At 49.4% G+C, this 14534-nt stretch overlaps 1 protein-coding gene across 2 annotated transcripts in view; it reads left to right on the top strand.

Annotated features, from left to right (window-relative positions):
• LOC129017720 (tumor necrosis factor receptor superfamily member 13B) overlaps nucleotides 1-14534 on the top strand; it is a 32484-nt gene that overhangs the window by 16657 nt on the left and 1293 nt on the right. Inside the window, exons 2-3 of one of the 2 annotated variants that reach the window (XM_054458398.1) lie at nucleotides 2847-2984; nucleotides 6404-6649. In XM_054458398.1, the coding sequence (XP_054314373.1) occupies nucleotides 2847-2984; nucleotides 6404-6649 (384 nt within the window). The remainder of the gene's footprint in view (nucleotides 1-2846; nucleotides 2985-6403; nucleotides 6650-14534) is intronic. The other variant, XM_054458399.1, reaches the window with a different exon arrangement.

The raw sequence follows: 14534 nt of genomic DNA on the forward strand, positions 1-14534 counted from the left end.
TCTCATTTGTTCTACGAACGTCCTTTACAAATAGTCTGCTGTTTTGTTTCTTAGATACACAATCCTCTCTTATATTTCTGGGGATCTCAACTGTTGCTGCTCTTGTTTTAAAAATGCTCTTCTGTTTCCTGCATGTCTTCATTGGTGCCAGGTGTTTGTCTTCTGTTTGGTTTGAGTTTGCTTTCTTGCTAGAGGCGGCGCTCCCATATCAGGTGACCCTTGGCCATTGGTTCTCAAGTCAGACTGAGGCATTGACAGCTGCCTGGAAGTTCTGGGTAAGCAGATGGGCTCACTGATGTAGAAGCTTTGCTCCAGTGGGATCAGGCAGGGACTTGGACATTTTCCGGAGAGAATCTCCCGCTGTCAGTGCCTCTGGGTCTTTTCCTTTGGGTCTGTTTTCCCAGAGCAGAGACTTCTGACTTCCTGCCAATTGCACGGTAGGGAGGTAGGCATCTTTAAAAACCTGGTTGCCACACTCCTTAGATAGAAACTGGGGTGGGTAAAGAGAGGGGAGACTGACTGTCCAGGAGGAAGACTCTCACAATTCCCCTGTTGCCAGGAAGGACACGTTTCTACTCTTACCTGTGTCTAAGGAGACTCTACTCTTATGCCTGGGTGGGTGAGGGACTGGCACCTGCCTTGGAATGGGGATGTGCTGGGGTCACACCCTCTTTATGTAAGTTTCCAACCAATCCTCTCACAGAGCTTCACGCCTTCTGCCCAGCCCCTGCTGTCAGAGATACTTGGTGCCTCCAAATCTGGAGACTTCCTTGAGTTCTGTGACTCAGAACAACTTCCTTCCCATGTAGGCATCAATGATGAGAGATTCTCAAAGGCAGTCAGGTACTCTGGTTCCTCCATCTCCCAGAATGTTAGAGACATGTGTTCTTTGCTGTAGAAACCTCTGCCATTCCCTTGATCTCTGAAGACAGATGGACTTGACTGTCAGCTTAGCATGGTTTCAGGAGGGAAGGAAGATAAACCCTTGTGTTTAAGCTGCCGTGTTAAATGAGAGGCCTCTGCTCTTTTTTCTTTTCCTTTTTTAGAGACTGGGTCTCACTCTGTTATCCAGGCTGGAGTGCAGTGATGTGGTCATAGCTCACCTCAGCCTTGAACTCTCAGGCTCAAGCGATCCTCCTGTCTCAGCCTCCTGAATAGCTGGGACTATAGCACGTGGCTAATTTTTAAAATCCTTTTGTAGAGACAGGATCTCACTATGTTTCTCAGGCTGATCTTGAACTCCTGGCCTCAAGAAATCCTCCCACCTCTACCTCCCAAAATGCTCGGATTACAGGCATGAGCCATGGTGTCCAGCCACCTCTGGTCTTCCCTCAGCTTGCTTTCGTTAAAGAACAAACACATGCCACTGCGTGTGGTGGCTCATGCCTATAATCCCAGCACTTCGGGAGGCCAAGGCGGGCGGATCACGAGGTCAGGAGTTTGAGACCAGACTGGCCAACGTAGTGAAACCCCTTCTCTACTAAAAATACAAAAATTAGCCAGACGTGGTAGCATGCACTTGTAATCCCAGCTACTTGGGAGGCTGCAGGAGAACTGCTTGAACCTGGGAGGTGGAGGTTGCAGTGAGCCAAGATCACACCCACTGCACTCCAGCCTGGGCAACAGAGAAAGACTCCATCTAAAAAAAAAAAAAGAACAAACACATGCCTTGCAAAATGCTTTTAAGCATTTTTAAGGAGAAGTTATTGGGGGAAGCAAATGTCATGAAATCAGAAGAGGATAGAGAAGGTGATGCATGGACACAGTGGAAGACTCACAGTAACACAAAACCAGACATGCAGAGAGCGCCCACATGGATGAGTCTCAGGCACCACGTGGAGGAACAAAACCAGATACGGAAGTTCCAGAAGGGGCAATATTAGCTTATGAGGGTAACAACAGAAGAGTAGCTGCCTCTAGGAGTGGGCATTGGGTGAGAGGGGACCCCAGGGAGGCTTCAGGGGTGAGGAAATGTCCTCCATCTCAATGTGGGCTGTAATGACACAGGTGCATACATACACCAAATTTCACCAAGCTGTATTCTTCAGCTTTTTGTGCACCTTACACACATCATTGTGGTTGTTTTATACATCAGTAAAAAAAGAAAATGGAAAGGAAATGACATTTCTTGGTTCTTGCTGTGTGCTAGGCATTGACTTGGTCTGCACTTAAAGAAACCATTCACTTAATGAGCACGTACTATGTCCTAAGTACTATCTAGGTTCCGAGGACTCAGCAATTGACAAGAAAAATTAGGCACAGTGCCTGCCAGATGGTGCTCACAGTTAGTGTAGGAGCCAGCATCAAATAACCACACGCATAGAAGGAAAGTGACCACAGCAACAAGTAAAGGGCAGCGCAAGTGTGTAGAAGAAGGACCGCGTCCTAGTCTAGGGGGTGAGTCAGAAAGGCTTCCCTTGGAGATCAGTTTTAGACAGAGGTCTCAGTCTGAGAAGGAATAAGCAGCTGAGGGGCAGGGGCTGGGGAGAAGGGCACGTCATTCGAGGGAACAGCATGTGCAAAGACCCTGTGGCAGGGAGAGGTGTGGCACATTAAGGAGGGCAAGGAATAGGGCCCAGTAGGGCACTGCTGATGTGAGAGAGCAGGGGGCCTGAAAACAACCATGTGCAGATGGGGAAACTGAGGCTGGAGAGGGGAGGTGGCTGCCCCAGGCCCCTAGCAAGTGCAGTGGGGGCTAGAAGCCAACTTTGTCTGCCCTCTCTGCTCCTGAGACAGAAAGGTTGTCTGTGGGAATGTGGGCAGGAGAGGCCGTCTGGGTTCCCATCAGGGACAAGAGGCCGGGCTGTGGCCGCCTGCCAGCTGCCCTCACTCTCCTGGTCTCTCAGCTCCACAGGGCCTGTGGACAGGGGTGGCTATGAGATCCTGCCCCGAAGAGCAGTACTGGGATCCTCTGCTGGGCACCTGCATGTCCTGCAAAACCATTTGCAACCATCAGAGCCAGCGCACCTGTGCAGCCTTCTGCAGTGAGTTCTGGGGCCTGAGCTGAGGGGACAGTGTGATCACCCTCCTCCTTTCTCCCTAGAGCACCCTCTGGCCCCACAGTCAGGTGGCTGAGGAAAGGGTGGCAGAAGGAGATGTACAGTGTGGCACCTCTTACCCCTCCACCTTTCTGCTTTGGTCACACAACCTCCTTTCAGTGTCTCAAACACAGTCCATTCTTTCCTGCCTCAGTTCCTTTGCACATGTTATTCCCGCTGCCTGGAATGCATTCCCTCTATCATCTTCCCTCAGCTTTCTCCCACTCAATCTTCAGGTCTCAGCCCAAACGTCAGGGGTCTCCTCTGACCATCCAGTAGAACTAGGCCCTCCCTTGTCACTGTGTGTTGTTATATTCTTTTGAAACTTTTTATTACAGAACTTATCACACATGTACATAGAGAGGACAGCACAATGACGCCCTCTAAACCCATCACCAGCTTCACAAATTGTTTAAATTCTGCCTTGTACTTTCCCAACCAATTTTTTTGACTTGTGTATTTTATTTTATTTATTGTATTTTTTATTTATTTATTTTTTTTGAGATGAAGTTTCACTCTTGTTGCTCAGGCTGGAGTGCAATGGTGCCATCTTGGCTCACCGCAACCTCCACCTCCCGAGTTCAAGTGATTCTCCCTCCTCAGCCTCCCGAGTAGCTGGGATTACAGGCATGCGCCACCACACCCAGCTAATTTTGTATTTTCAGTAGAGACGGGGTTTCTCCATGTTGGTCAGGCTGGTCTTGAACTCCTGACCTTAGGTGATCCACCCACCTCGGCCTCCCAAAGTGCTGGGATTACAGGCTTGAGCCACTGCGCCCAGCCTGCCTTGTGTATTTTAAAGCACAGCCAAGATCTCATATAATTTTACCTGCAGATACTGGACCACGAAGACCTGTGAAACATAATCCAAATATCCTATCACTGCCAGCAATAATTTATTAACATCGTGTAATACTCAGGCCACATCCAGTTTTTCCTGATTGTCTTGAAAATTATTCGTTGCTTGCTGTTCTTTTTCATAACCTGTTCTTTTCCTTGATAGAACTTACCACAATTTGCTGTTTTGTTCCTTCGTGTGTATGTGTTTTATGTCTGACTCAACCGCTAGACTGGGAGCTCCCTGGCAGGGGCACTATGTCTGACTTGAGCTTAGCACAGTGCCTGACACATAGTAAGTCCTTCATGAATATACTTACTGAGGGGAACTCAGAGAGGCTGAGTGACTTACCCAAGATCATCCAGTTTAAAAGTGGAGGTGTCACAGCGACATCCTGGTTTGAACCCGGGACTCTGACTCCTAAATCATGACCTGAACCACTACCCATTAATGAATTAGAACATTCATTGGTTCATCCCACAAACATAGATGGAGTGCTCCAGCCCCATGGAAATAGGAATCTGACGTGGCCCTTCAAAGACAGTGTCATCTAATGGGAGAAATGACTATGTGTCAAGGTAGAAAGCCACAGTTGGGAGAGACCACCTTCAGCTGAAGGGCTGGGGAGCAGGGAGGTGTCCCTAGAGGAAGCACCATCAGAGGCAGATTGTTAAGAGGCCACAGAACGCGGAAATCAGATAGGCGCCTGGAAGAAAGGGCACTATGAGCAGAGGCTCAGAGATGGGAAAGAGTGGGGAGGACTGAGTCCCAGGCGGGGGAGGGGAGGGGTGTGAGGTCAGGCAGGGAGGGTCAGTGGTCTGGGGTGCTCAGGCACCACCTGCAACAGGAGAGGAGGTCGCAGAAAGCCCCAAGGACACCAATGCTGGGCTAACCCTGTGTGACGCAGAGTGGAGGTGTCAGTTTCTGTGAGGTTCAGGGCAGCCCGGGGGATAGGGCAGGGCCAGAGCAGGGGAGGTCACTGGCCCCATGTGGGCCATCTGAGTTTTCCCTAAGGTCCCAATTCCGTGATCTTTTAGTTGCTTCCTTTACTCTGTCAAAGACACAAGAACAGATCTGTTTGCTTTGTGAAGAGGCTCAAATGAATATTCTACTCAAGCCTTCCATTAAGTGAGCATTTAGTATTTGCCAGGCACTGTGCTGGGCCCTACAACTCTGCCAACAACCCTAAGAAGAAGTCAGTAATGTTACTTTCCCTATGTTGGAAATGAGGAAACTGAGGCGTGGAGAGGCTAAGACCACACTGCCTGCAAGTGGTACAGCCAGGGATGGCCCCAACTGAAATTTGGTTCTGAAATTTGGGTTCTTATCCACTATCCTGCACTGTCTCTGAAATGTGTCCTTAAAATATATGTGTGAGCCACATACATTTTATTTATACATATTTATTTATTTATTCATATTTACGAAGTCAGGACATCTCAAAAGCCATACCTTATTCTAAAGACAAAGGAAACTTGCATTTTTCACATAAAAACTTCCATGTAGACATACTCTGAGGCTAGACCAGATGCGGTGGTTCATGCCACCTGTAATCCCAGCACTTTGGGAGGCTGAGGCAGGGAGATCACCTGAGGTCAGGGGTTCACGACCAGCCTGGCCAACATGGAGAAACTTCATCTCTACTAAAAATACAAAAATTAGCCGGGTGTTGTGGTGGTCGCCTGTAATCCCAGCTACTTGGGAGGCTGAGGCAGGAGAATTGCTTGAACCTGGGAGGCAGAGGTTGCAGTGAGCCGAGATCGTGCCATTGCACTCCAGCCTGGGTGACAAGAGCGAAACTCCTTCTCAAAAAAAAAAAAAAATTAGAAAGAAATATTCTGAGGCTTTAGATAAATAATTGATTGTTCCAAATAGATTTCTTTATGCATTCAAAGTTGGGTCCACTGTGCTCTTAAGGCAAATGTGATTTGGCTTTAGTTTCCTTGGCTTCTGTGCCTTGGCACTGATACTTGTGTAAGTTGCTGTAATTCTCATTTAGTATTAAGATAGAAGAAACACTATTTACGTGAACTTTTCCACCTTCCTTCCAGCCCCCTCCCCCAGCTTGTCAAAGAGGATTCTGGCTTTTCCGCTTCATTCCTTATGCTGATTTGAAATATATTTCTCCTTGATGAGGCTTGAAAAATGCAAGTAAAAGTCTTATGTAACAATGTAATCTAGATCTAAATTTTAAATGATAACTGAAAATCTTCATATGTTTGGAAACTAAGAAATGCACTTGTAAATAAACCATAGGTCAAAGAAAAAATAATAATGAAAAATAAGTGCATTTTGAACTAGGTAGAGGAAAAATACTACACATCAAAATGCAATGCAGCTAAAATAGTACTTAGAGGACAATGCATAGTCTTCAATGTGTATATTGTAAAAGTATTTGGCTTTCTCTGGAATTGCCTTCTGGAATTTTACCATATATATTTTTTTAACTTTGATGTCTTTTGTGGTCAAACCCAGAGTTCCTGCTAGTCTGTGTTACCCAGCAGTATCATGAATTTCTCTCTCCCAGGGTCACTCAGCTGCCGCAAGGAGCAAGGCAAGTTCTATGACCATCTCCTGAGGGACTGCATCAGCTGTGCCTCCATCTGTGGACAGCACCCTAAGCAATGTGCATACTTCTGTGAGAACAAGCTCAGGAGCCCAGTGAACCTTCCACCGGAGCTCAGGAGACAGCGGAGTGGAGAAGTTGAAAACAATTCAGACAACTTGGGAAGGTACCAAGGATCGGAGCACAGAGGCTCAGAAGCAAGTCCAGGTAAGCCACCCGAGGCAAACCTGCATGGTGTCACGCAGGGTGAGAAAGGGTGGGAGGCCTGATGCCAGGCCTAGAACAGGAGAGTCCACAATGCACGAAGCCCAGAGTCCAAGCAAATGGCCAGAAGCCAGGGAGATCATCCCAGGATTAAAAAAAACAATGTAGGCAATATTTCCAGAAGCCTGTGGACAAGAAGAAAGCAGGAGAAAGGACCTGCCATGTGAGGAAGAGCCTTGCACTAGAGGCTGCCGAGGCTGTGCCAGTTCTTGAAGCACAGGCACAAGTAAGCAGCAGATCCACCTGTGTGAGCACCTGAGCAGCAGCCACCACCTGCCCTCCACCAGTGCTGCAGACTCCATTTATTTCTATTATTATTTTATTTATAATTTCAACTTTTATTTTAGATCCGGGGGTACATGTGTAGGTTTGTTTCATGGGTATGTTGCTTGATGCTAAGGTTTGAGGTACAAATGGTCTTGTCACCCAGGTGGTAAGCATAGCACCCGATAGGGAGTTTTTCAGCCCTTGCCCTCTCCCTGCCTCCACCTTCTAGTAGGCCCCAGTGTCTGTTGTTCCTGTCTTTACGTCCATCTGTATTCAACACTTAGCATTTCACTTATAAGTGAGAACATGTGGTATTTTCTGTTTCTGCATTAATTCACTTAGGATAATGGCCTCCAGTTGCATCCATATTGCTGCAAAAAACATATTTTTCTTTTTATGGCTGTGTAGCATTTCATCGTGTATATTTACCACGTTTTCTTTATCCAACCATTGATGGGTGCCTAGATTGATTCCATGTCTTTGCTATTGTGAATTGTGCTGTGATGAACAGACGTGTGTATGTGTCTTTTTGGTAGAATGGTTTATTTTCCTTTGGATACATACCCAGTAATGGGATTGCTGTGCTGAATGGTAACTCTGTTTTAAGTCCTCTGAGGAGTCTCCAAACTGCTTTCTACAGTGGCTGAACTAATTTACATTCCACCAGCAGTGTATAAGCGTTCCCTTTTCTCTGTAGCCTCACCAGCATCTGTTGTTTTTTTACTTTCTAACAATAGCCATTCTTACTGGTGTGAGATGGTCCCTCATTGTGGTTTTGATTTGCATTTCTCTGATGATCAGTGATGTTGAGCGTTTTTCATGTTTGTTGGCTGCTTGCATGCCTTCTTTTGAAAAGTGTCTGTTCATGTCTTTTGCCTACTTTTTAATGGGGTTATTTGTTGTTTGCTTTTTGAATTGTTTAACTTCCTCATAGATTACGGATATTAGACCTTTGTTGGGTGCATAGTTTGCAAACATTTTCTCCCATTCTGTAGGCTGCCTGTTTACACTGATAGTTTATTTTGCAGTGCAGAAGCTCTTTCATTTAATTAGATCCCACTTGTCAATTTTTGTTTTTGTTGCAATTGCTTTTGAGGACTTAGTCATAAATTCTTTCCCAGGGCCAATGTCCAGGATGGTATTTTCCAGGATTTCTCTAGGATTCTTATAGTTTAGGGTCTTACATTTAAATCTGTAATCCATCTTGCATCTATGTTCCTCAGGGATATCGGCTTGTAGTTTTGTTGTTGTGTCTTTGCCAGGTTTTGGTACCAGAGTGAAGCTGGCTTTCCAGAATGAGTTAAAGGAGACCATCCTTGATTTTTTGGAATAGTTGCAGTAGAATTGGTACCAGCTCTTCTTTGTGCATCTGGTCGAATCTGGCTGTGAATCCATCAGATTCCATTTAGAGGCAAAAGAGGCTTCCTAAGAAAGAGAAGGGAAAGGTATCGCTAAAAAAGTTTATGTGGTTCATTGGCCATTGCCAGAGGGAAAAAAATTTTAAAAAGAAAAGGCATGGCATGGTGACTCACGTCTGTAATCCTAGCACTTTGGGAGGCAGAGGCAGGCGGATCACTTGTGGTCAGGAGTTCAAGATCAGCTGGATCAACAAGGGGAAACCCTATCTCTACCAAAAATACAAAAATTAGCTGGATCTGGTGGTGCACACCTGTAGTCCCAGCTACTTGGGAGGCTGAGGCAGGAGAACTGTTTGAACCCAAGAGGTGAGGGTTTTGGTGAGCCAAGATCGTGCCATTGCTCTCCAGCCTGAGGGACACAGTGAGACTGTGTCTCAAAAAAATAAAATAAAATAAAATAAAAATAAAAAGAATAAAAAATAAGTAAAGAAAATGAAAAAACTTATGGCTGGAGATGGCCACTTTGGACATGGGAAGAAGGGTCCTGTTGAGCTGGGCATCTGCTAAGTGCCAGGCATCAGAAATGATCTAATGACTCCTATTCCAGCAAACACCTCTTTGTGCACCTGCCCTGCTCTGTGGCATCAGAAAGGACAGAAGAGGGGGGATGCCGTGTGGATCCATAAACACTAGCGATGGCATTGGCCCTGCTCTCGGCCTGTCCTGGAGAGACAGCAGGCCTGCTCTTCTCGGGGCTGATTGGTTCCTTTCCTTTGCAGTGATTTTCCTGTGATAACATCATTTCCATGAGGCCAGGTCCCAGGGCCAAGGTCCCATGGGCAGGGCCTGTGTGCCTGATGATGGAGGTTTGCCCAGCACCCCATTGTCCCTGCTTAGCCTGGCATCTCCTGCTCTCCTGCCAGTTAACTGCTGCTGCCTAACAAGCCATCCCCAAATGCGGAGATGTGTGCTTTCTCCCGAGTCAGGGGTTTGGCTGGGCTCAGCTGTGCCAGGCTGGCTCTGCTTCCATGTGCCTCTCATCCTCCTCCTGGGACCAGTGGGCTGGCCAGGGACATCCATCTCATGACGATACAGGAGTGCAGCAGACAGGAGCATGCAGGCCTCTCGCCACCTAGGCTGGGAACTTACACTTCATCACCGCTGCTGCATTTTCTTCCATTCACAGTGCCATCGGATTCCGGAGGGGAAACAGACGCCACCTCTTGGTGGAAGGAGCAAGCTGGGGGAGGGGGGAAACTTGTAGCCATGGTGAATTCAAGGCCATTTTTAATCTAGCACAGCCTCTCCTGAGGGGAGGTGCAGATTCACATGGAGGGGGTGTGGATACAGAGGGGCTGAAGAGCCCAGCCACAGATGTGAGTGATCATGCCTGCCGCCCTGCTGTCTGGCCACCTGCACACCTTCCCTGCATCCAGTGATGCATTTGAAACTTCCTGCGAACCTGGAACATTGCCCGCCTCTGATGCAATAGATTCCCCCGTGGGTCATTCCTAGCCACCTCACAGATCGAGAGAGTGAGTCTCAAATTTGGAGTGACTCACTGATAGTCACACAGGGAGTGCATGGCTGAGCTGGGATTTGAGCACAGTCTGGGGGTTCCAAAGTTTGTCCCCTCTGCAACAGCAAAATGACCCAGAGTGGCATCCACAGGCTATTGCTCCTTGGCGGTGAACTATTGCCCCTGGGACAAGGTTAGCCACTTCCTGTGTGTGACCATCAACCAAGCCCCCTTCCCAGAGGGCACTGGACAGAACCTCGGAGCCTCATCTTGGCTCCAGGGATGGAGCCCAAGGCTGTGAGCATTGGGGGCTGTGTGAGGACATGTTGGTGCCAGTGGGGTCGGCATTACCATGCCTCACCCTACATCAGCTGCCACACTTGTGCCATGGCGAGGCTTTTGGTGGCTCTGTGACTGTTGCTGTGCACTGCCCTGTCCTGCCCTGTATTTCTCCAGGGGCCCAGGGTTAAGGTCTGTTCTGTTCTGACCTCTGATGCCCGCATGGGCTGGTGGGGCAGGAGGGGAGCTTGCTGTGGATTGCAAACAGGAAGTACAGAGCCACATGGCCAGGGGAGGGACCCAGAGGTGGACCTATTTAAGGGCAGGGAGCAGAGGACACCATGTGACCAAGTTCTCCAGCTGCACATGGTGGAAGGGCTCACCTGTTCTCTGCCCCCTTCCGTGGGCTCCCTGAATTCTGCCGTTCCCTGTCTCCAGCCCTGCCAGGCCCCACCTCACCCTGACTCCAGGTTTCTCTTGCATCCCATTCAGAACTGCCACTCCTTAGTGGGACCTGGAACTGTGGCAGGCTTGCTGTGCATGGGGAGCGGGGAGAATGAGGCAGTTCCTGTCCCAGACCCATGGAGCTCACCGTCTCGTGGAAGGCCAGGCAGTGGACAAGCCATGCAGATGACAAATTCCTTTCAGTGCACGGGGGCCATGTAACCCAGCTGCAGCTGACACGGGGACAAGGAAGGCTTCCCCGAGGAGGAGCCTTTAGGGCAGGCTGGGGTGCGGGTGCAGAGTGTGGAGCCAGACCCCTAGTTATGGCCTTCACAAGCCGTGTGACCTGGGGCAAGCTACCGACCCTCTCTGAGCCTTAGTTCTGTGAGGCTGGAGTTGTTCGCCTTCATAGAGTTGCTGTGAGGGTGATTTGGGAGAATATGTTTTTTGGGGAGCACGTGCTCTGTGCGCTGGAACTGCTCATTCAAAAAGCAACTATGTTGAAGCCACACAGTGGGGACAGGGTTCCAGACAGAGGCAACAGCACGTACAGGTGCTGCTAGGAGCAGAGAACTGTGCTGTTGGGAGGCTGTGAGGGGGCTCTGTGCTGGAGGCTGGGCTAAATCCCTTCCTCTCGGGCTCCCAGCCTGCAGGAGTATGGTGGCCATTCCACAGAAGCAGGAGGGACCCCGCCCCAGATCTGCTTTAAAGGTAGAGACTGACCACTCCACATGCTCACCAAGAGAGCACAGAAAGCCCTGCTGCTCACACATGGGGCTTGGTGGGGAGAGCAGGGCAGGCTCCCAAGCTGGACTGAAAATGGCTTGAGATGTTGAACAGGAGAGGAGACTGGCGTGGGGTTCTACTGCGACGACTCCAGGCCAACGCGAGGAGCTTCCTGCCCGGGCTCCGGGGCAGGTGCAGGGAGTGTCTGCGTCTCCCTGAGGGGAACAGGTGGCCCAGGGAGCCTGCCCTAGTGGGTGGGGCTGCTCCTCTATCCAGCAGAAGATGAGGAAAAGCACCAAAGGCAGGACCCTGTCCCCCAACATGGGGGTTGCAGAAGACTGAGTTGGGAAGAGCAAGGATTCAGGGGCAGCTGGAGATGGCACTAGGAGGGACCAGATGCCAGATGACAGAGGGCCCTATGTGCCAGGCTGGGAGGCTGATGTCCTGCTGGGGGCAGGGGCAGCAACGAGAGAAGGGGTAAGAGCAGGGCTGTGGGGAGAGCTCTCTGTTGCCCCTGGATGGTGGTGATGGCAGCAGGGACCCTGTGAGAGGCTACGTCTGGCAATAATAGGAACCAGAGACCTGGGAGGGGGAAAGAGGGACAGTGCATTGGCATGAGATTAGAACTGGAGGGAGAGGTGCTGGCATGTGATCAGCCATGAAGCTGCTCAGCCTCTGTGTCCTGCAGACATTGGGGGTGCCCATGACCCCTTCTGGGAATAAGGTCAGAACCAGGTCTCCTGGGCTTGTGGCCTCATCACTCCCACCTCTGCCTCTGTCTTCACATGGCTTCTCTCTTGTGCCTGTGTCTCTTCCCTTCTCTTCTTGTATAAGGACACTTGTCACTGGATCTGGACACTTGTCACCAGATCCTTATCTTCATGTTGTGACGTTGCGTGGCTCTGTGGGGAGGCAGGGCTCAGCTGGGCGGGTCTTCCGCTGCTCTTGCTTGGGGTCTGTCATGCAGATGGTGCTGAGGATAGAGCCACTGGAGGCTTGACTCTGATGCTGGGATATTCAGGCCTTGCTTCTCCTCCAGCTGATCTCAGGGCCTGCCTATCTCCACTGGGACTCTCCAGTTGGACTTCTCGAGTGGTGGCTCAGGCCCAAGGGAGCAAACACCGAGGCTGTCAGGCCTTCTTGAGGCAGAGGCCCAGAGTGGCACAACCTCGCCCCCATGGCACTCTCCTGGATAGGATGAGGCCCAGCCCAGCCCAGATGGTCCACAGGGCATGATGTCAAGTGACTGTGCTCTGGGTGTGGTCTCTGAAGAGTCGGGTTTCAGAATCTCATGATGAAATATTTGAAATATGCATGAATGTTTAGTTTTCCTCCCTGAATCAACGCCGTTCATTTCCGCTTAGTAACAACTTGTAGCCTGGCATTTTGTCTGTGCTCTGAGGGCTGGCAGCGTCTCCCTTGCTCATGCCTCCAGGGCAGTGTTTGCGTTTGATTCGAGAGGTGAGTAGGGGCAGGTAAGCCTTGGATATGTGGCACCAAGTTTGCACATCCTTGGGGCTTTGCTTTAATCCGTTAGGCCTCTCTGAGCTCTGGGCACCAGACAGGAAGGACAGCCACCGGCTGGTGGAGTGACACTAACTCACCCCAAGTTCCCATCTCCCCCCTGTAAATGTCAGAGTGACACTGATGACCCCTAAGAGTCCTGGCAGCTCTGTCACTTTATGAGATTCCTGAATCTAAGAGCGTGTGTGAGGAAGAGGGGCAGCGCCAGCCCTGGGACCGCTGTGTGGCCCACGGGCTTGGAGCACCGGCCTGGGAATTGGTCGGACCGGCTCCCGGGTGCAGGTCTGAGACTGGGAACAATATCTTAGAGAGTCAGTTTTGTCATCTGTAAAATGAAGTGTGAATGGCGGATGCTGTGCAACACAGTCCAGCAGGCCCTCAAAAAATGAAACAGAGTTATTATGTGACCCAGCCATTCTTCTCCTAGGTGTATACACCCAAGAAAATGGAAAACATCTGTCCACACAAACATATGGATGTGAATGTTCACAGCAGCATCATTCACAATAGCCAGAAAGTGGAAGCAACCCAAATGCCCATTCCCTGTTGAATGCGTAAACAGATGTGGTCTGTCCATTCCGCCTAAAGAGGAACAAAGGTCTAATACACAGCATGGCAGGACATGGTGAACCTTGAAAACTCAAAGCCAAGTGCAAGGAGCCAGGCATAAAAGACCACATGTTGTATGATTTCATTAATATGAAATGTCCAGAACAGGCAAATCCATAGAGACAGAAAAGAGATGAACAGTTGCCAGGGGCTGGGAAGAGGGAATGGGGAGGGACTGCTGATGAGACAGGGTTTCTGTTTGGTGATAAAAATTGTCTCCAATTAGATAGTGGCCATTGCTGCACAACCTTGTGATGGGCTAAAAGCCACTGGTTGTACACTTTCATATGGCAAATTTGATGGTATACAAATTCTGTCTCAGTTTTTTAAATGGGGGTAGTTGTCCACCATCAGAGCAGAAGGATGAAGGGGGTGCTGTAGGGGAAGTGCCTGGCACGAAGTGGGACTCGCTTTTCTTGACGTGTCATCTTAAATCTGGCTCATCTGTGTCTTTCCACCCAGCGCCTAGAGGATGCCCAGCTCCAGGGTCAAGGAAGAGCTTTTGGGATAAGGAGAACTTCCAAGGGGAGGGTTTTTATCTGGGCTGAGTCTGTCTCTGGCATCCAAACCTGGAGGCACAAGTCCTGAGTCATAGGGTGGCCAGGTGCCCTGATGCCCAAGGCCCTCCTGGTTGGCACCTGCTGTCCTGGTCTCAGTGTAATGTCACCTGTCCTACTCTCAAACACAGTGGGCCCTCTGTGTCATGTGACCCATGTCTGTGGATTCAACCAACAGCAGCTGGAAAATACTCAGAAAAGATAAGGGGATAGTTGCATCTGTACTGAACCTCTGCAGCCATTTTTTCTCATTGTTATTCCCTAAACAATACAGTATAACACCCATCTACATGGCATCTATATTGTATTTGGTATTATAAGTAATCTAGAGATGACTCTAATTGTATAGGAGGATGTGCATAGGTTATATGCAAATGCGAGGCCGTCTTGTATCAGGCACTTGGACATCCGCAGATTTTGGTATCTGTGGGGGATCCTGGAACCAGTCCCCCATGAATACCAAGGGACGACTGTAAATGCTCACCCAGGAAGCCTTCTCCTTGGAGGAAGGGCCCAGTTCAGGATGCACAGAGACATGCTCCCTG

This window comes from Pongo pygmaeus, chromosome 19, assembly GCF_028885625.2.
Source record: "Pongo pygmaeus isolate AG05252 chromosome 19, NHGRI_mPonPyg2-v2.0_pri, whole genome shotgun sequence".
NCBI lineage: Eukaryota > Metazoa > Chordata > Mammalia > Primates > Hominidae > Pongo > Pongo pygmaeus.